This window comes from Gordionus sp. m RMFG-2023, chromosome 4 (genome assembly GCF_954871325.1).
Source record: "Gordionus sp. m RMFG-2023 chromosome 4, tfGorSpeb1-WG-v2, whole genome shotgun sequence".
NCBI lineage: Eukaryota > Metazoa > Nematomorpha > Gordioida > Chordodea > Parachordodidae > Gordionus > Gordionus sp. m RMFG-2023.
The window spans coordinates 27,699,615-27,722,935 of NC_088778.1; the positions used below are offsets into that span (position 1 = coordinate 27,699,615).

The 23,321-nt window shown below is 24.6% G+C and overlaps 2 protein-coding genes across 4 annotated transcripts in view; both read left to right on the forward strand.

Moving 5' to 3' along the window:
* Window positions 1-13,758: 13,758 nt before the first annotated feature.
* Window positions 13,759-14,535, forward strand: LOC135928420 (SNARE-associated protein Snapin-like). Of its 2 annotated transcripts, none has more exons than XM_065464879.1 (4): window positions 13,759-13,954; window positions 13,995-14,041; window positions 14,080-14,198; window positions 14,361-14,535. In XM_065464879.1, the coding sequence occupies exons 1-4, from the start codon at window positions 13,797-13,799 to the stop codon at window positions 14,430-14,432; spliced, it is 396 nt and encodes a 131-aa protein (XP_065320951.1). In that variant the 5' UTR covers window positions 13,759-13,796; the 3' UTR covers window positions 14,433-14,535. The 2 variants fall into 2 exon arrangements, with proteins under 2 accessions (XP_065320951.1, XP_065320952.1); XM_065464880.1 differs by having other exon boundaries at window positions 14,086-14,198.
* Window positions 14,536-19,959: 5,424 nt separating this feature from the next.
* Window positions 19,960-23,321, forward strand: part of LOC135929078 (uncharacterized) — a 64,797-nt gene continuing 61,435 nt past the window's right edge. For both annotated transcript variants that reach the window (XM_065465568.1, XM_065465569.1), the window contains exon 1: window positions 19,960-20,159. In XM_065465568.1, the coding sequence (XP_065321640.1) occupies window positions 19,975-20,159 (185 nt within the window). In that variant the 5' untranslated portion in view covers window positions 19,960-19,974. The remainder of the gene's footprint in view (window positions 20,160-23,321) is intronic.

Consider the following 23,321-nt stretch of genomic DNA (forward strand, 5'->3'; position numbering starts at 1 on the left):
CATAGACACAAGCATCATAAAAAAAATTAAACTATTTCTCTTTTAAACCTGATCAGAAGATGCTTATATAATTCCTCATTCCTATGTCAAATCACCTACTTTTATATTTAATTTATAAATGTGATGTGTATATAGGAATCACAAATATAATATAACATTGAAGTTTTATTATCAAAAATGTCGACTGATAAAGTATTTTTTTTAAAAAATAATACTGGATATACTTAATTCAAATTACGCATTTCTAATTCCTATCTGAGTAATTTTATGCAACAATGCCCTAAGCTGTGTTAATTTTTTTTAATAGATATGTGTGATTTAAGTATTAAAAAATAAAATTCCTTGAATTTTTAAAAATGAACGTTGGCAAAATTATTTACATTTACTATAAATCAAATTCTCTAATTTTATTTTAATATAACTATTTATAAAATATCAAAGAAATAACGTATAGAGATTTATCATATTTTTAAAATTTTACGAATTTAAGAGAAAAAAATATATAACTGACAATTTCTCTAGTGTTGTTAAACGGCTCGTTTTGAGCCGATTTTCAAAAAAGGCTAACTCAATATTTCATCCAGAATAATATTACGCAAGCCTGGAGATTTTGTTTGTAGAAGGAACAAAGGTTTAGACATATATTAGCGAAATCTCGATGCTTCAATATTTTTCTGGCTAAATATTGAGTTAGCCATTTTTAAAAATCTGCTCAAAACGAGCCGATTAACATCACTAAATTTCTCAATACTTTTTCGAAGAAATTACATAGACACAATATAATTAGATATTTTTAATTTGAATAAACTAAATAATAATATTTGAACTTAATTAAATATTACAAGCTAAACATATTTTTTTTAAAACTTTCTAAGGAATAAAATTGTTTTATTTTTAGTTCCTAAATCAAACAGTTTTTTTATTTAAATATTTAATTCAATAATATCAAATATCGTCATTTGTGCTCATTTTATATTTGATTGAAATCAAGGTTTTCACTTTTTAAATATAATGATTAATTCGTAATAAGCATTTTATTTTATTTTTTTTTTAAAAAAACACTTTTACCAATTTTCAAAATAACTTTTAAAATGTCAATTTTTGTTTGGCATCAAAATATAAGGGAGAAATATTGATTGTGAATATTTTTTTTTAAATAAAAGAAACTTAAATATTAACATGTTTTTTTAACTTTCAATTAATTTTAAAATTAACAATGAAAGTTAATTGGTGGGTTATAATCTTTTATTTTTAAGAAAAGAAAAAAAATCTTTTCTTTCTAATTTATCATAAAATAATATTTACATTAAAATTTATAAATTTTGTATTACATAATAAAGCACAAAACACTATTAATTTTATGATTATTTTGATAATAAATTTTATAGAAAATTTATATTTTATAATAAACTATCTATTTAACCATCAAAAATATTTTAAATTTTATCAATAATAATTTATATATTTTGTTTTCAAAATAAAAGAAGTTAAAGGAAAATTTGTTATAACAAAAAAAGATTATTTTTAACCTCAATAATTAACCTAAAATTTTAATTTAATGTGATATGAAGATAAACGAATTTTAGAATATTTTTTTTCTTCTATTACATGATAGCATTTGCTTTTTAGAATAAAACTTTTAAACCTGTGTTTTTTTTTAATTTATAAAAAATATAATTTATTATTATAAAATTCGTAAAATTTTCAAATATTTATAATTTAACTAAATTTTAATGAAACCTTGAAAAAAAAATTATATCTTAATCTTGCTCTAATACATTCTTACTTTAGTTAGCTCAAAAATGAATATTATTCACTATATAATAGCAATTTGAACCGATTTTTAAAAACGGCTTTTATTATAGAAAAATATTAATAAAGCTTGAAGATTTTGGTCATAAATGGCACAAAGGTTTAGACATCTATTAGCGAAATCTCGAGGCTTAGGCAATATTTTTCAGGCTAAAATATTGAGTTACGAGCCGTTTAGCAACACTAGTAAGTTTCATTATGTTAAATAGTGATGGGACCTTGAAATTTAGTTCACTTTATAGAGTATACTGATAAAGAAAATATCGATCCTTTCTCGGTAAAGTTTCGCATCCTCACTCATTTCGAGCAGGTCGAGTCTAATCCGACCGAACTCGAATAGGCATTTCTACAAACTCAGTCGAAATTTTCGTTTGGGCCCGAGATGAACCTTAACAAATTTTTTGAGTCATTTTGTTTTAACGCTTTTATGAATAGAAAGAATGTGGATAAATCAAGATTAACAAAAAAGGATTTTATAATTTCTGTCTGCAAATACTTGTCCGGGATTTTTCAAAAAAAAAACTTATTTTATATTTTTCCAGATTTCCTTGTAATAAAGTATATATTTGCCCAACCCACTCCGAGTCCGATATTGTTCTCTTATGTTTATTGGGGAAGGGGGGGGGGGGGTCTAAAAGAGGTTCCATTTAAGGATATATCTAAAACAAATAAAACTCTTTTTTAATGAAATAATAAATGTTTTTCTGTAAGCATTTCACTTTTATAGCTATAGGTATATATTAATTAATTATTGAACTTGAAAAATCAAATTAATTAATTATTTTTAAGGTCAATATTTTGAACAAGGTAAAAGATAATTTAAGCGAATTAATAAATTTTAAAACAAATTGATCCCTAGCTAAAAATTTTTAAAAAAGTAATTAATTTTAAATAAAAATACTATTTTTGATATAATTAATTGATAGCTAATATTTTATCTTTTTTAGTATCTTTAAAAAAATATATATAATAAATATGTACATAAATGTATTAAAATTTATGACTTACCTTGACACGCATCTCAAAAATAAACGTTATTTAATATTTAAATTGTCCTTTTAAAGCAAATTATTTATGAAAATTTAATTCATGTGTGAATTGGGGAAAAAATGGTTTGTTTGTTATTTTAAACTTATTTTGGTATGTAATGATTAGATAATATCCACTTAAGAAGATTTTTTGGTTGTAATTATAATAATTATATTTTTGTATCAAAAAAATATAATTTTTTTCATATCCGGACTAGGTTTATTTTGAGGGTTTGATTGGACATAAATGTCCCCGACAAAAAGGCGCGGAGACAAAATACTTGCCATTTATTTATAGGATAACTTTAATATAAAAATTTTGTTAAAATTGGGATGTTTTATTTTTTGGGAGACATGAAAAGCCGAGGCAGGTCGGAAAGTGTTAATTTTGAAAATCCGTGCTAGAGTTTAAATTTTTTTTAATCTACCACGGGTCATATAATGGAAGGTTGGACAACCTAAGTAAAAATTTGGAAACCGGCCGGGCGAAATCTAAATTCCAGCCAAGTCAGAAATTTTATCATTTGCAGACCTCTAGCGCTTACTATTTTATCTACTGCTCATATTTTTAAACTTCCCTTCTTAAAAAAAATCCGAGACGAGGCAATTTTATTAAAAAATCATGGACATACAATTTTGCCTTCTACAGGCGTTTGATTTTTTTTCAGACGGATATATATTTCATTTTTTTATAGCGATTCGGCCATTTTTTTAAATATTATTTTGTCGAAATAAAAAACATAAAATGAGCGCTAAAATTTTAGTTCATTTTTAATGATAATTATTTACGACAAAATACAGTAATTCTCCTCCTCCTAAATGTACATGTAATAACAAATTAAGTGTACCATAAATATATGAGTTATGTAATTGGTGGCTAAAATTATATGATATACATATAAAACATCATAAAAGATTACATTAAGGAAAGTGTATGTAGTGTATTGTAGACACTATAACTTATAAAAGTATAATGAATGAATATTACATAAAATTGGACCTTTCATGGTAAATAACAAACTTTTTTCAAATAAAAATGTTATACCATTATTTTAATATATTAGGTAACAGTTTATTTTTTTCGAAATGTGTGATATACCAACTGTCAAAGTAGTTATTAACTCGAACAAAACTATCCTTTGTATCAATTATGTGTGGACTGTGGACACACAAAAGATTGACAATAATTTATATTTTTGAGGTATATAATAATTTTTTAGAGTAAGGTGAAAATGATACACATAGAGGCACACGGACACTTGCATAATAAGTTAATTTATCTTTAATTTAATAAATTTGTTCTTTTTGAAATAAATTTTATATTGTAATAATATACATCACTTCTTTTATAATACGAAAATTGCGCAATTTTTTATTATTTGTTAAGTAGTATAGTTTATTTCTTTTTATTATTATTTGTTAAGTAGTAAAGTATACTTCATTTTATATAATGATAACATAAGGTAATTATTTAACTAAGTTTATATAAAATTATTTAATCACCTGAGAATCCAAATTAGGGTGCAGAAATTTTAAACTTATCTAGAGGCAGATTTTGATAACGGAAATTTAATTAGAACCGATTTTCCTAAAGGGGTTCCGAATCCGCCCCGTCCAATTTTGATGAGTTGTCTATAAATTGGCCCTTCGTTATAAATTACTGAACCCTAATTCTAGTTGCATTCAGAACCCCGGGAAAGAATCACTAAATTTTTAATACAGGTTTTATATATAATTCACGAAATATTGACTAATGCGTGTCTTTCTAATATATTGCAGTGTGAGAATAAGATTCAAGAGAAATCCTGATAAATTTTTTAAAACAAGAAGCTTTTTCCGGGTTGGACCAAATTATCATGGTTCAATCTTAATCATATAGCCGTGGTTTCAGTTTGATATTGTTAGTAAAAGTATTATATTTTTTCCCCAATTAAGTCATGAGTATGAATATTTTAATTTAAACTTGATCTTATCATAAATAACTTCGGTTCGGCCCGTAAAAATCATTTGTTCGGACCGACCCTTTTTTTAGCTCGATTCACGAGCAGCGCAGACCACTTTACAATCAACATGTTACAAATATTTATAAATTGGTTACGAATTTGATGTTCGTTTGTTCAAGTATGCCAAACTAATTTAGAATTTTTACGATTAAGGTTCAATGTTCAAATTATGCAAGTAGAAAAATCTTTTATAAAAATTCGAACCAAATTTATCTCTTCTATATTGTTTAAATATTTTTTTAAAAAATTTTTTTTTAATCAGACCACAATTTTTATTCCTTTATTGTTTTAAAAACATATGATTCCCAAGTTGGTTAACCAAAATTGGTTACTAATTTATGAAATTTACATATATTAATTACGTTTAAATAACATTAATGACGAAATTCATTAACTAAATTCGTAAATAATTTAGTCGAGATATGAAGAATATTTTCATTTATATAAAATTAAATATAAAAAACAATTGATAGAGATGTCAAAATGAGAGTTTTTAATTTTATTATTATATATAAATAAAATATGGTTAAATTGAGATAAATATTTTTTTAATTTTCAATTATTTGATTAAAAAGTTTATAAAAATGAAATAAACAAATCTTATTTTATTACTTGTTTATTAGAACTCAAAAATAAACAAAAGTTAGGCAAAATACTGGCAATACAATTCCTATTTAAAATGTTTTACTCATTAAAATGTTAATTTAAGATAAAAGATGTTTATAAGAATATGGCCAGTTATCCAAGGTGGTTACTAAATTTTTATGGAAATTTCACCTTCAAACAATCATTTGCCCTAAATATTTTTATTTAAAATGTTTCTTATTTACCCATGATTATTTTACTTTTTTTAAAAAAAAAAATATGCTAGCTGTAACCAATGGGGAGGGAATCCCCTGGTCATAAATTTGTCTGTTCTCAAAATATCATTTTAAGCTAATAAAAATTTCCCCCCTATACACCCCCACCCCTCCCATGTATACAATATATCATTATAAGAATTTGAAAGAAAAATTAGTAAAAGTTAATAACTTTTTAAATAATGACAATAACAAAAAAAATTTAAAAAAGGTTCAAAACTATTTTTATAAAAATCTAATATAGCCAAAAGCCTACAATAGGTGGACCTATAGATTTCCAAAAAAAATTATGAAATGGTGTCCTCCTTCCCCGTGTCAGAATCACATTTGTGAAGTTGGCTTAACAATTACTGATTCTAAATTTTGTCTTTTATGAGTGCCTACTATTTCTCTAACAGGTTGATAAAAGAAAATTATTAACAAAATTTTGGCCAACCTTACAATTAAAATTTAAATGAAAGCATTTATTCTGAAAATTTTATCAATATTTTTGTAGATACCTTCAACAAAGGCATTTTTGTCTATTTCCAATTATGGGAGCTGCATGCAATTAGAAAAATCTTACTACAAAGCCACCACATTGCTCATCCCTAGTGCAGGGGAGTATTTTATTAGCTTGAATGATATTTATGAAAACTTGCAAATTATCAATTTGAAGAATTGTTAATTACCACAAAAATTCAATTTGTAAATTTTACAAAGCAGATAATTTTATATAATTCACTAAAGGATTTAAGGGATATACAAAAATTAAAATTGGAAATATTAAAACAATTATTACAAGCTTTCCTTATAACTTAACAAATATTTGTCATGTTATTTATTTTATATAAAATGTTATATTATATTATTTTTAAATTTTATGAAAAATTTACATAGTAGGAGCTGAATCAAAAATGCTAAATATGAATAAAGCTTATTTATTGAAAAATATAGAATGTAGAACCATAAAAAATATAATTATATATAAATATGTATTATTAGGATATCTCTAATCTTATATTTTATCACATGCCTTCAAACCAATATAATTTATAATATATTATTTAACTTATAGATGCCAACTTCATAGAGGTAGCAGAATTTGTCCCCTATAAGATATTCTATAAAATAAATTATAATGACACATTAATTTTAACCATCAAATTAAAATTAAACTTTCTTTAAAATTTAAATCCCTCATAGAATTTCATCTAATATATTGTGTAATTAAAAAAGCATTATATATTATGTTAAAATGCATATTATTTTGATTGTTTATAATTAATAAAGGAATTATTAGATTTTATATAAAATTTATTTTAAAATCTATAATATTTTAAAAATTACCTTAAAATCGAATTTTAAATAAAAACCAAACAACTGTTTTTGATGCATGATGATAATATTCCTCGAGGTATATCATATCTAAATATTTGTTTAATACATGGCATTTCGAATAAAATTAGCTATCTATTATCATAATAATAAACATTAAAATTTAATTAAATTTTTTTAGAATCTGAAGTGTGATTAGCAATTCTATTTATTTTTCCATAAATGTGATTTATCAACTAATACTTTTTCTACCTAAATAATTAAAGGTACTAGCATCATTATTAATAGACACCTTGGGTTTCAGGTCCCCTAAAACTTCTAAAAAAACCCATAAACTATTTGATTTTGTTTAGGTATAGATCCTTTTTTGAGAAAATGAACCTCTAAAAAGCTATAATAAAAGATGGTCCGTTATTCTGATATGAGTTGTTTATTAAAATAATAATAAATATCTGAAGTATAATATCAAAAAATAATTATTCTATTTTTTAAATTCAGGACCGTATCCATGGGGTGCCAGGCCTCCCAAAAGATTTTTTTACCCACGAACCTGTCTCTTAGAAAATATTTTTGAAGATTAAAATTAAAAAATTATTTTATTAAATTTTAGTATTATATAATAAGCCAGGCAGATGATATGCAAACGTTCTGGCCAGACTCAAACCCTGCGTCAAAAAAAATAAGAAAATGTGCCTTATATACTTTGCTACAACCACAAGTAGCGTTTTAAAGCATTGTGTAGCATATATATCGTAGGTTAGAATTGGAGTACTTTATTTGACATTTTTTGAGTTAGAAGTGATAAAAAAACTATTTGTTGATCGATTGATTTTTTTAAATTGTTTGTTATAGCCTTTTTAACTATATATTTCGGTTAAATTGTTTTTTTTTTAATATATATATATATATATATATATATATACCTTATTTTATAATTATTTGAAGTATCATTTTAGTTGTAGAATAAAATTATTCCACCGTTATCTTTCACCACTGTTATCACCTATATAACATGGTGCCCCGGCCCCGGAATGATAACTCACAATGATATATAAATCTCATATATATTGTGCATATGCCGATCAACTGGGAAGGAGAATTACTAAACTTAATATCAAACTAGATGAATCTATCATGGATGATGGAGTTGTTATAAATGAAAATGATTATTAAAATTGGGTATATGAACTTACAAGAACCAATACGATAGTTAGACAATAGGTTATGAATTCTATGTAGCAAAACCAATAATGATTTATATTCTCAATCCACGTAAAAAAAACAAGTTATTAAAAAATTCCAATATAACTTAATAAAATATTTTAATAAAAAATCTAAATAAAAATCAGTCATAATGGACATATATGAATACTTAGTTAACCTTAGAAAATATTCACTTAATAATGAATTAACAGTTAAATTTATTGATGACCTACCCATTGATATTTTTCGTATTTTTGATTTCTGGGATTATGACCAAATGTGGGAATTAACTGAATTACCTAAAGATAAATAATTCTTAGTTATAATTAAAATATATTACGTATATAGGCCATTTTAATTCAATTCCCGGATCATTATAGATTTCGTATTGACAAAATTCAGTCTAAAAAAAATTTATAATACTAGTGACATAGGTTATTATGATAATAATAGAAATAATAATTATAACAAAAGAAATTATAACAATTATAAACCTAATCATTTTAAAAACAACTTTGGACGAAACTTTGTTAAAAGATATAATATTAATTATAATAAAAATTGCAATAATAATAATAATAATTTTAGATATTATGAAAATTGTAATTGTAGAGACTACAGAAATTTTAACTTCAGATGTCATAACTGTGAATCCCATGATAAGAAAAATGTTCGCAATAAAAATTTTAATAAATCAAATAATGAGAATTATTATGAAAATAGTAAATTAGACAATAAATATGATAAAGAAACACATTATAATAAAAAAAATTATTATTGTAATTGTAAATCTCTTAGTAACAAAAAATTGAAAAATATTGAATTAGAACCAAATATTCAATATGAAAGAGATTCTTCTAAACTAATAGAGATAAATTATATGATAAAATTTGAAATATTCGTGATTATAGAAAATAAGAAAATAAACATTAAAGAAAACAATGAATCAAAGATAGAAAATAATAAAATTAAAAAAACTCTTATAAGTAACATTAAATGAGATAAAAATTGAAACTTATAAATTTGAAGGCAATTAAAAGTATCACTAAGAGAAGTCATATAAAAACTAAACGTCTTCATCCTAGAATAATACTCAAGGATGTGATGAAGAGTTCTTTTTCTAAAAATTTGAGGTTCAAAAAATTCTTTTTACTAAAAGCAATCTTATGAATAATAAATATTTCAAAATACTTTTTAAATTAAAAAATAAGGGCATTTAAATTTCTGAATAGAGAGATGGATGTACAAACATACATATCATCTTTTATTAAAAAAAATACATAATATAATATTGATTTTTTTAAAGAAAAAAAACGCGTAATTAAAAATAAATATAAAATGATATATTATAAAAAACGCGGAATTAAAAAATAAATGATATATTATGAAATCTATTTATTAAACGCAAAATTGAGAAACGTAAAACGCTATTATCTAAAACGCAAAATATATATAATATAAAATAAAAATAAAACGCGACCAATTATTTATTTTATTTCTATTCAATATTTGATAAATTTATTCTGTTCAATTATTCTAAATCAAATTCGTTATTCGTTAAATTAATTCTATTTCGTTTACTCGACAAATTTTATTCTATAACGACGTTTTCAATAATATCTACATTCTAAAATAATTCAAAATCTTCATATATATTTAATAACAAATAATGATAATAACAATTTTAAAAAAATTGATAATGATAACCACTGAGATATGAAGCTTACAATTTAAACAAGCCAACGATTGAGACGACATATGCAACAACTTGCCAAAAGGATAAATCATTTGGACGACAAGCTTGCTATGATAGCTCAGATGGATTATGGGAAGGCTTTTCGGAAGAAGGGGAATGTTGATCAAATTGTTTTTTTATAATACATATATATATATACCTTATTTTTAATTTGCTAAAAGTATTATCATTTAAAGGTAAAGAAGAATCGATGAGCATATTGTTGATGTAATTGTAGTAGAGGTTATATCTCTTGTTATTAAATATGCTAAATTTTTTAAATGTGTGGTTTGAGTATGAGAAGTCATGTTATATTAGAACATGAACCAAAATTTATAATGGGTGATGATATGAGTTAACATCGTTAGTATCATGGGAATGACTGCAAATTAACCAGCATCTATTATTAGTGGGCTATATAATTTAATATATTACTACAGCTGCTGAGAGCATTGCGTATTTTATAAGCAATTATGGTCAACTGTGTAGTCGTTTATATATCATTAAAAATTAAAGAAAATCTTTTATAAATTTAATATCTCACAATAATTTTCTCGATTACTTATCTAGCTTGCATCATCATATCATCTAAGAGGAAGCTCTAATCACCATATAGTTTTATGATTTGTATTGGCCGTTTATATTCTATTCTTCAAGAATTGTTGATTTGGTTAGGCCTATAAATTTTTCCTTATTAGTCTATTCTATAAAACATTGTTTAGAATGTTAACAGAGAGTTATATTAGTTTCACGACCTTTTGTCAATGTATGTTGCTAAGAATTATATTATATAATGTGGTTTTTAAAACCATTATCAATTGAGGCATATGTATGAATTAATTAACCTTTTTTATCACTTGTAATTCCTTAAACGCAAAATTACTTTTATATCAGCAATCGAAAATATTTTATACTGTAATAAATAGATTTTGTAATAAAAAATATTATTTTTTAGAAATGTCTTGTATTGTTTTAATTATTTATATGCTAGTTTATTTTGTTTGCAATATATAATAAATGACAAAATTTGAAATTCAGAATAATTATTCAGAGTTAACAATTTTAAAGCCCGTAAATTGAGGGGTATGAGAGGCGAAGTCCCTCCATAAATTTTTTTTAGTTGAGCCCCCTGAGATAGTAAATCTAGCGACGCCCCAGGATTTATTTTTATTTTACCTAGCCCTTCAAATTCTAGGAGCAAAACAAATGAAAGAAAAAGACTAAGGGGATGTGGTGATGCCTATATTAGTATTAAAGGTGATTTAAAAAGAGCAAGAATGGTTTCGGAATGATCATTCTAATAAATGTACATTTCAATGTCATAAAAAAGTTAATGCTGATCAGAATAAAATTATTCATTTAGATCTTTGGAGCTTAGCTAATGAAGCATAAGGATCTTTCTATAGCAAATTGATAGTTAGGATTCCATTTAAGAGAGGGGTAAAAAATAAAAAACTATTTTTACTTATATTTTTTAAAGTGAAGAATGTTAAAGTTAGAGTTTGCAGGTAATATTTCTTAACACTTGACATAATTAATAAACACATTAGTTATTTCTTTAAAAATTTATATCAAAATACTGGACAGAGGCAAAAAGGTTCTTCAAAGGAGTACTTTGAGGAGTCTTAAATATATAATTTATTTACTAAAAAATGTAATGAATTATTTCCTTTTAAAGATTATTATTACATGAATAATTTTAAAAAAAATTAAAATATAGTATTAATTTCGATGATTTGAAGTTATTAAAATTATAATAAAAAAATGTAGATGGAGAATCTTGGTCAGCAAAAAAAATCATAGAGTGTTATATTTGCTTCACTTGTTTTGACTTTATCAAATAAATTTTATATTTTAATTTTTTGAGCAAATATTTTTTAGACAATAATTAATTAACAATATGATAAATTATCGTGAATTTTTAATTAAATTGATCAATAAGTTTTTCAGTTTTTCCTATATTTGATTTAAACTTTAATGTTGATTTTTTCATTCTTGCAAAATGTGCACTTCAATTTATATAACTTGGACTTCATGTAATTCATTATTTCAATCTAATAAACAATTTATATTTGAAGTGATGGAGAAAGAAAAAATTTGAATATTTAATTTTGATGAATTTATTTGAACGAACGATTTTTATAAAATTATTTAGTAAGCAAATGTGTGTTATATAGGGGTTTAGAAAAAAAATTTGTCAAGTTGATATATTCTTTTTGTATTCTTTTAAAAAATTTGTTTTATAAATAAATTAGTTAGAATAATCAGGTTAACAAGTTGATATTTAAATCATATACAAATTATATCAATCATCCATATCGATAACAACATTATAATAGTACAGTCATAAAATTTCTCATCCTATTCCATAATCCCCAGAAATCATTCTCGAAATTTTCTTCATCTCCAAAACCATATGATCAGAATTAGTGAATATTATCTGTCAACCCCATGTTGGTAGCTAATCACTACACCCTCCCCCTTCCCTCCAAATCTTTTATCCAATCCAAAACATATGATCCGATGACATGTTTTCACTGTCTAGATCTGGAATCAAATTAATCTTGTTACTATTTTATTAAAATGATTATTATTCAAGAGGCTATTCGGTCACGAATGAAAATTGGATTCATTTCCATTATTTTACTATCACTTCCTTAAAATTTTATTTTACTCCCTGAAAAATTAGTTCCCCTAGTCAAAAAAGGGCTAACTTTCTTTATTACATAGAAGCGTAGACTTATTTTTAATAAAAGAGATTTGGTAACTAACGGTATCTCGGGGAAATTTTTCATCTTTTTTTATAAATTTATTTTTTATTTATTTTTATTTATTGTTGTTATTTTTAATTATAGCTTTTTTAAAAGGCCATAATTATAATATTATAATGGAATATCTTATTTTTACCGATATCATAAATTGTTATACAATTTTTGTTTTTCCTTAAAATTATATATATCTATATTATCATAGTTTATTGAAATAAAATGGTTAATTATCTAGAATTTGATTGAAAATTTTAAGAAAAAAAATTATATATATAACTATATTATCAGTGTTTATTCAAATAAATTGGTTATTTCTCTAGAATTTGATTGAAAATTTCAAGAAAAAATCTTAATTCTCTAGTATATTATGATTATATTTTTATCTTAAATATTTAGTATTTGATTCAAAATTTTAAATTAAATTGAAATTTTTTAGAATGAATCTTAAATAATTAAAAATTTCAAGAAAAAATCTTAATTATCTAGTATATTATGATTATATTTTTATCTTAAATATTTAGTATTTGATTCAAAATTTTAAATTAAATTGAAATTTTTTAGAATGAATCTTAAATAATTGAAAATTTCAAGAAAAAATCTTAATTCTCTAGTATATTATGATTATATAGTTTTAGAAAATTTAAATTTTAAGAAAAAAATCTTAAATATCTAGTATTTGAAAAATTTTAAATGAATCTTAAATAATTGAAAATTTTAAGAAAAAATCTTATAAAGAATCTTAAATAATTGAAAATTTCAAGAAAAAATCTTAATTCTCTAGTATATTATGAATTCTATTTTTTTATTTATTAATAAAAAAAATAAATAAAAATAAAAAAAATTAATAAAAAAAAATAATAAAAAAAATATTTAAAAAAAAACAATAAAAAAAATAATAATATCGAATATTTCCCCGAGATACCGTTAGTTACCAGAGATTTATAGGCACGCTGCATTTTTTAAAAATCGAATTAAATTATTTATTCAAAATATATATATATGTGTGGATCAGATAACCTTTAGCAATAAATTTGAAAACGCATTTTTCATAGTCATCATTTAATGATCATATGGAAACACATGAAGCGACAACGGATAGTTCATTGTCAAACTCAGGTTTAACAGATACAAGCACTAAGGAAGGGCTTGAAGATGACCTAGCGAAGGGGTTATTTCTTTTCCTACAGCCACCGTTAAAAGATATTTACATGCAGATGGAAGAAATAAAGTAATTGATCTTATAATATTTTTTAATCTATATTATTTAGAAATAGTCAAAATGATTTTACCTGTCAACTTGATAAAATTGATTTAGGTAATATGAATTTATATTTTTATACATATAATTCTTAGAAATAGAAAAAATTAAAATTAATTGTGATGATATTCCAGAATTAACTATATATATTCAAAAAATGCTAGATTCTAAGAAACGAATTACGAATATTAGGACAGTATTAAACAGCACATATGTACTATTTTTCAACACTATTATTTTTATGATGTTCTTTAGTTGTATAGTTTTTATTAAACTGTTTTAAATCATTGACATCTTTGAATGATAAATTTTTTATAAATGTTCAGACTAAAAATATATTTGATATGACTTAATACAATTCTTTTTAAATTTATAGACTAGATTACACAACCTTCATCAAAATATAATGAAAGAAGCCACCAAGAAGAAAGCTATTTTAGAACCCTAAATTATATATAATTAATAATATAAAACAAATCACATGATATTAACTTAAAAAATAAAATCAACACATTATTGTATTTATATTATTAAGCTTTGTTTAATATTGACTGATGATATTAAATATATATATTTTTTAAACTTGTTTTGATATTTCATGAACATATTGGGTCTAATAGTGCAATCTAATTGAATGTTTTTGAAAAAAAAATGCAGATGAGTTTGCATTTTTATTAGTTTTTATAAATTGTTACCAATTTGCACTATACCATTTGAAATGCATTGTTTTCAGATTGAAATGCTAAAGCTAAAATATGTTGCACTATAATAAATTTATTTATGCCAAATTTAGATTTCACATATTCTACATATTATATAAGAACTTTTTATATATCCCTTTCGGTTGCGGTAGTGCAAATATAAAACCACCTGTCAACCTTCATATTTAAAGTAGTTGATCATATAAAATGAAACTACCACAAACATATTTAAAAAAAATTTCATGCATTAATTAAAGATACGGCATCATATTAATTTTATGAGAAAACTTAGGGTAATCATATAATACAATTAAAATAACATATCATTCTATCTGAGAAAGCAATGTATAATATTTTAAAAAAAATAACTAGATGATTGTGTGCTATAATTATATAAATTCCTTAGTCTTCAATTCAAACGCATAAAAATTATTGGTGGTATTGAAGGGCATGGCCCTGTCCATTTCAGCCTGGCCTGGCTTATGTAACTTGTGTGTGAAGTTATATGATGTATGACAGGGAAACATGAGGGCCCCAGTATGGAACATGCAGAATAATGTTAATAATAATTTGGACCTGACATAAAATTTTAGTTCTGGATCAAGATTTTAAAAAAATAAATATCAATTATTGATAAATGTTGAAAAATCGTTATACTCATATTTTCCCTTTGAAACAATTTGCAAAATATCGAAATTTGAAAAATTTTGAGCCTGATTGCAAAATGACCAAGAAATAATCAAGAGCCAGGCTTGACTACTATTCATTATTTTTCAAATCAGGACAGACACGGAAATGAGAATAGTTTTGCTGGACCTGTAGGGTATTTGAGAAAATGCACAAAAAAAAACTTAGGAATGAATAAAACTAGGTTCTGTTGAAACCCCATCAAAGATTGGATAAAAGATGGACCTCAAGGAAGACCAGAGTTAGGCAGGTCTTCTGAAAAAAAGAATCTAGATACAGATTCTTTGTGAAAAAATGAATCTTATCAGATACTAATATCTTTTTCAAAATATCAAAAAGATACAATATAAAAGAAATTTGTATTTTTGCCTAATTAGAGTATCTTAAATAAAAGAGATACTTCAAAATTATCATTATCAATTAAATTAGAATAGTTTATAAAATACAGTTTTTATTATTTACTTGTAAAGAACATAACATACACATATAATAAGAATGAATTAGGGCTGTGCCGATCCACATATTTTTCACCGATCCTATCCGATATTGGTTCAAAACCGATCCGATATTTATACTGATTTTTACCACCCACCTTTGAACCAAAAATTAAAAAATCAATATTATTTATGCAAAAAATCGAATTATGCCTTTAATTTAATTTTTTTTATTTCTTCAATTAAGACTAAATTAAAAAAAAAATATAGAAAAATAGATAAAAAAAAATATTGCAGGGATACGAACCCGGCAAAATGTTTGCCCTGGTTCGGTTTAAGGCAAAAAAAATAGATGGGTTCTGGTTTGGTTCCCAGCTCGGGTTTAAGAATTTTTGAATTGATAAAAAAAAATTCTATATTTAAATCATAATAAAAAACTAGACGAAAATTTGGTATAAAAATTTATTTTTTATTTTATTTATAGGCAAAATATAGTTAAAAATACCAAGAAGTCATGTATCAATTTTGAAAGTATTATTTAGACAAATTTCTTTAAATTAACAATATCCTATATAATTTTTTACTTTGACTTGTTCACTTTTATTATACTCTAATTAATAATCTTTGAGAATTAGTTAAAAATTAAATAAATGGCGTAAATGAATTTAATTATTTAAAAATTATTAACATTTCAATAGGAATCTTTGAGAATAAATTTAAAATGGCCTAAATGAATTAAGTTGAATTTATTAACACTTCACTTAACTGAAAATTAAAAAATATTTATTGATGAGTTAATTATAATAATCAAGCATTTTAATATTAGTAATAGCTCATTCTTAGCTTAGATAGGGAAGGGAGACTAGTATTTTTAATGGGAGTTGAAATATAAATTTGGAAAAGAGTATTTAAAATAGATTCATTATTTTATAAGAAAATCAAAATTTTCAAATAATTTGGCCGTTTTGCTTAATATTGTGCTTTCAATTGGAGCTGATGAAGGTATTGCAGTATTATATTAATAAAAAATTTCCTTAACCAAAGGATAATAATTAAGCATTTATAATGTATTTCGACTTTCTTTAATATAATTTAAAACCTCCAGTTCAATGTTATTTGTATTATTTGTTTACTATAACCTTGGCATCTAATCGACGAATGAATGTCCCTACGATAATGGGTCTAAATACAACCAGCAGGTTTGGTAAATTTTAAATCTTCACTCAACTTATATCCACTTTACCTTCTCAACAGAGTTATATAAGATGTTTATACACTTTTTTCTAAAATTTATGTTCTAAGTATTAACCTGAATTTTTAACTTAAGTTATATCCTCCCCCATTCTAGCATGCTTATATTCAATGTAAAAGAAATGGAACATATTCTCAAAAAAATTTGTCGAAAATATTATATACTAGGAAAAATATTCTGAAATATTTCATAAAAAATAAAAAGTATGAAATTTAAAAAAATATGTTTGTAAGAATTTTTTTAAAAAAATTATCGCTATAAGATGAAAGCTTTATTTATCAATCTTAACATAAAAATTAACTAAATGATGGTTACAAATATTTTACTATAAGAAGAGCCAACATACCATGCACCCTTGAGACCTTAGGTCTCAATAATTCAGATGGTAAGATGCCAGTTAATTTTACGTGAAAGGGGTTTCCTTCAAGTTTGGGATTTGTGTAGATATATTCGTTCTAACACCAAAAACTTTCTTTCAATAGTTGAAATGAAAAAAACAACAAATATTGTTAAACAACATTATTCTTTCCTGCTGTCACATCAACTCTCAGAAATTCGGCCACAAGGCAATTTCCTTCATGAAGGAGATTTGAAAAAATTACCCATCTCATGGGCAATTCTAAAAAACTCTATTCGCCATAACATTGGTTTTTCAAATTTCTTAATTGACGCCTCCAATGTAGCCCATTGTACATTTTTTCTAATAGTATTTTATTAGTCTTTAGTCTTTTTTAAATTTGTAATTTACTTCTTTCTTTTTTTTATAGTTTTGTAACATATTTAATGCATATATGGTCGCCCGAAAATTAGATTATTTCATCTGCACTATTTGCAATTTTACAGGAGAGAAATTTTAAAATTTAAATTAGGATGGTTAACCTTTTATTGGCTTTAATTTGATTTATTTTATAAGTATTTCGAATTTTTTTCATCTAAAATAGAATTGTATAATTATATTTAAAAAAATTGATTTGTGTGAAAAGTCATTTATGAAATAATAATTCTCAAGTCACGATATATTGTTGTTATATTCAAATAAATTTAAAAAGAGACTTGATTAAGTACATTAAATATGACGTGAAGGAGGATCACTCATGAGTGGAGTGAATGCTTAGGAAATTGGAGCGACAAATTTCAAAAGAGGCCTATTTGATTATATATAGAAGCTCATCGCCGGAGATTCCAAAAGTACTAGTGGCGGTGGGTACATATGTAAAGGCTACTTTTGTTTAGATCAGAATATTTTTTCAAGGATTCGACGTGAACTAAGGACTTGGCGGAAATTATTGCTAGCAGAATAGTCGTAGAAGATATAGTCCAAGGCGAAAGAAAGGATACTGAACTCTCGATTTTAGGGAAATAAAAGTCTGCTGGTTTAAGGGTAGAAGGCGTATTGTCATTCTTGGAAACCTTTAAAACGATGTTATTAATCGGTTTGTGGCTAGGTAGACGTTCTCGGGTATATTTACATTGGAGGATCGTAACCCTTTATTGCCTCTGGTTTGGGTACAATCGACACAAGTGGCAGTACTGTGTTGCTACTAAGGCGCCCAATAGATATTCTGAGTTTCTGACAAGAAAATCAACCCAAGATGGGAGCTAGTGGTGGCCTAGAGACATTCATATCTGGTCTTAGCGCTGAATGTAATTGAGTTGCCATTAACCTTGAGTGGTATATCTAGACAATTGCCTTGCCTCTAACTTTCTCTCTTTCCTGATCAAGCTACAAACTTAAAAATAGATTCGAATAAAGTTTTCCCATACGTTGGCACCTTTCTAAATGCTGTGGGTTCTTTATCAGTTTGACTTAATTTTGTATTTTCTATTCCACAATTTGTAGAATATGTGCGAATATCTATTACCATAGAATATATCTTAATGTAAATTTTTATTTTTTAAAATGTATTCAAATCTTAATACCGTGATTTAATTAATTATTTTTGTAACATTATTACATATAGAAATCAATATACATTTTTATTATTTAAAATATATAAGGATTTTTTTTTTCCATTTCTCGTGACCGACTAAACGTCCAAGCATTTTATAAATGTTATTTTACCGAGAATATTCGTAAGTGACTTTTGTGTTGGTAAATCCTTGAAAAATAAATTGTTTAAAATAAAATTTATCTCCGATTATCTTTAGAGCTCTCAAATAAATCTCTTCGGGATCATGCTAGAATTATAATCTTTTTTTTAAAAAAAAATATATATAACCGTTAAATACCCTTTATTTGTTATTAAAGAATGAAAATAAATTAAATAAAATTTTTCCAAAATTAAAAAAAATTTTTTTTGAATAAATCCCTGTCTAAGATTATAAGTTTTTTCAACTTAAACCTTAAAAATTTGGTTTATCTTTAAAAATATTAAATTTGAGAAATAAAAAATATTTAATTTAATTTTTTTTTATCCCCCTTTGCCTGACTAATCCTAATGTAGAACGAAGAAACAAGACAGAAACCCTTTATATTTTAATATTATTTGGAAATAATTTAGATGTTCAAAAAAAAATAATAAAATAAAGTAAAAATATCTTCTATAAAAACAGAACAAATAATAATGATAATATTAAAAATATGTTTTTAATTAACTCTAAATTTTTGTATGATATTTTTTTTATAATTATTATATAATCATATTTTAGAAATATATTTGGCATATTACGTAAAATTGAATGTTATAAGTTTAAAAAAACGATGAATAAAAACACCCCTATTTTATCCTTTTCACAGTATTCTAAGGTGTTTCGTTATCCGTTCCATCCTTTTAAACTGATAACATGCTTTAGAAATATCCTACATTTTTAGGCACAATAAATTCCTACTATCGATTTTAATATGAAAATGGGTTTGAAACTCTAAAGAAATAGCAATTTTGATTGTCATTTAAAAACTGAGAAAAGTGGTTATCTATGGCTACAAAAAATCCCGACAAAATCCTAGCTAAACCCAGAAATCCATTGCCTAAAAAGCAAAATGTCAGCAAAAGTACAGATAGCTCCAGTAGTTCTGACAGTTCTGATAGCTCTACTAGTTCAAGTAGTAGCTCAAGTGACTCTGATATTGTCAGCAGTGATGAAAAGGCCCATTCGCCACCGTAAGATGAATTTTTCATTTCATTCATTTTAATATATCAATTTTAAAATATTCACATTGTTGGAAATGGGTGAGAAATGATTTTAAAAAAAATAATTTGCATATCCAGTCAATATTCGATTAGGCTCCTATACATATACACATATATATATATTGCCCCAATGTGCATAAGCAATCCTTCAGTAAATCTTTCAACTAGTTATTTTTATTTGATTTACGTTATTACTATTTGAAAAATCATAATATAAAGTTATTTCCAAAAATATATTAGAGATTAAGAACTGATATTTTAATCGCGAGGGTTAAAAGGGTGGCTGATTTCCCCTCTATCTTTTAACATTGCATTTTTTTCAAGCGCTTTTAAGTGTAAAAAAAGGTATGTGCTTAAGCGTAATATGGGAAGATAAGTAGTGGGAATTGAGTTACTCAATTAAACCTAAAATTTTTATACGTTATAGGCAACGGGCGGAAAAGTCAAAAAATTACAAAAATTGGGCGGGTTAACGGGTTGGTTAAAAATTTTATCAAAATAATGGGAAGGCCGTTATTTTATAGATTTTTAGGCGAAATGAACAGAACAATTATATTTAATTAAGAATTATTTTTTTAATATCATAGGTAAGTTTAAGCAAATTTGTAAACAGGTTAGACAAATTTTTTAGATGTGAGCGGTCGGGCGGGGATTTTTTTTAAAAAAAAGCATGGATGAATCATCTGGAATTTATTAAAACATTAAGTTGGCGGGTGTTCGGGTTAAAAAAAATCCGCTCATTGCAGATAGCTAACGTGATATGTTCTAATTAATAGTTCAGTCAATCCCCGTCATTTTAGTAATCTGATAGTTACAGTGTCCTTTTTCAAACATATCGTTTTCGATACTAATTAGGCGACTAGAAGACACTTATTAGTTTGAAAAAGGATACTCATTAAAAGATGCAAAATCATTTATTTAACGCGTTTTTTAAAATCTGTGAAAATATCATTTTGGGCTAAAAATAATCAGGCATGTGTAATGCCTATTCTATAGGTTTTAGAGAATTTATACTATATACGCATATTGCTTGATTACTTATAATAGTAGTAGATGGCAGGTATATATAATTTATGATAAAAATCTAACCAATCTAATTTTGTTGAATTCCTTAATAATATCATTCATTTTAAAAATATATTAATCATCATATCGAAAATCTTAATGAAACGTGATTATTCAATTTAACCAAAAATTAGAAAAATAAAGAAAATATACAAAAATACAAAAAATACGAGTGGTTCAACTCAGATTAAAGTTAAAAAATAATATGATTAATAAAAATAAGTTTAAATAAAATGATAAGAATAATATAAGATTAATAATAATAAAATGTTATTAAATCAATTGATATTACGTGAATTAGTTCGATTTTTAAACACGACCCTTTTTCAATTTCTTTAAATTTTAGCCTATTCCAATTAGGGGAAAATGGACATAAATTTATTCGAAAGGGCTTAACACAAAAATGTCACACAGATAGAGTCATGGTCATGCATTCAGGGTATATTACTAATTATCCAACACGATCTTTGGGTGTTATTTAAAAAGCGAAAATATCCATCATTGAATATTATATACTTCCAATTTATCTTTGGACATTAATTTATTATTCCGTCACACTTGTATTGCAATAACAACTCATGGCCGAATCGAAACAGATCGGTATTTAAATTTTCGACACAGAAATAGAATCTCAAGCTATAAATTATTTAGCGAAACCTGGACTAAATCCAGAAAATATTCTTGCAGAATATCTCATCCATCTTATAAAACAATTTATTAATATAATATTAGATTTGAGAAGTGTATAAATAAAGCTATAGGTGTAAAACTCATATTTTATATAATTGATTTAAATTTAAATTATATTTATTACATTTATTACATTTTTTTAAGTATCTTGAACATTCTTAGATCAATAAAAATTTATTTAAAAAAAAATTATTAACCCCTTCCTTCTATAATTTTATATTTGAATTTGTTAGTTTAAATAGGTTAATTATATTTCTTTTTAAAATATATTATAAATTTATTCTATGAAGCAGGCAATGACATTATTGTTACATTTTTTTTTGGTAAATAAATCTGGATGTATCATAAAAAAATTATTTTAAGTATTTTATTTTATAATTAAAATCGTTACAAATTGAATTATATAAACACTAATGGTGCAATTTAAGATTGTAGGGATGGAAGTGGAAGGGCTCTTTGGAAAAATATTAGGCTTGCTAGTTTTTTTCTCGCATTAGGACTATTTATTCGAATATCTGTAGCATATCTTACTAAAAGTTAGATTTGTAATTTGTAATTTGTAAATAATCAATATTATATGTATATTACAAGAGTAATGACATTTATAGTATGAGTCTGATGGCATCTGTGACTCCAAGGGTTTAGAGATATGTACAATATCAAGTGAAGCGAAGCAGGATAGTGACTCAATTCATTATAAGTTTTTCTGAAAGGTTAGAGTTAAGGTTAGGACCAGTACTGTTAAATGACTCGATTTGAGCCGATTTTTAAAAATGGCTAACTCAATATGTTAGCCAGAAAAATATTGGCTAAGCCTCGAGATTTCATTAATAGACGTTCAAAACTTCATGTCAGCTATGAGAAAAATCTTCAGACATGCGTAATATTTTTATATAAAATAATGAGTTAACGGTTTTAATATATCGGCTCAAATCGAGCTGTTTAACAATACTAGTCAGGGCTGAGGTTAATGTAAAAGAGTTTCCCGGAGCTAATGCTATTGTATATTTTAAGAAAGGTTTAATAGAATTTCCTAAACAATAACTCAAACTTTTAATGTCATTAGAGGCTAAGAACAAGGTTGTTTGAAAGTTATTACTAATTCATCATATTGAATTATAGTTTTGTTAATATATAATGTGTTGGGAAAGTTTTGGCTAACTTTTCCCTCGTTCGGTCCTTTTTAAAGTTATCTTTCAAATAATATTGGTTTTTTCATTTACATATATTTACTATTTGGTTTAAATTTTTTTTATAAATAATGTATAAGTTGTTATTAAAAAATTTGTTTATAGTGATCTAGTTTGGGATTGGGTGGAGTTTTGTGCCTCATTTGGATCATCTGAATTGGTGTTTTGACTTATAAAAATGATTTAT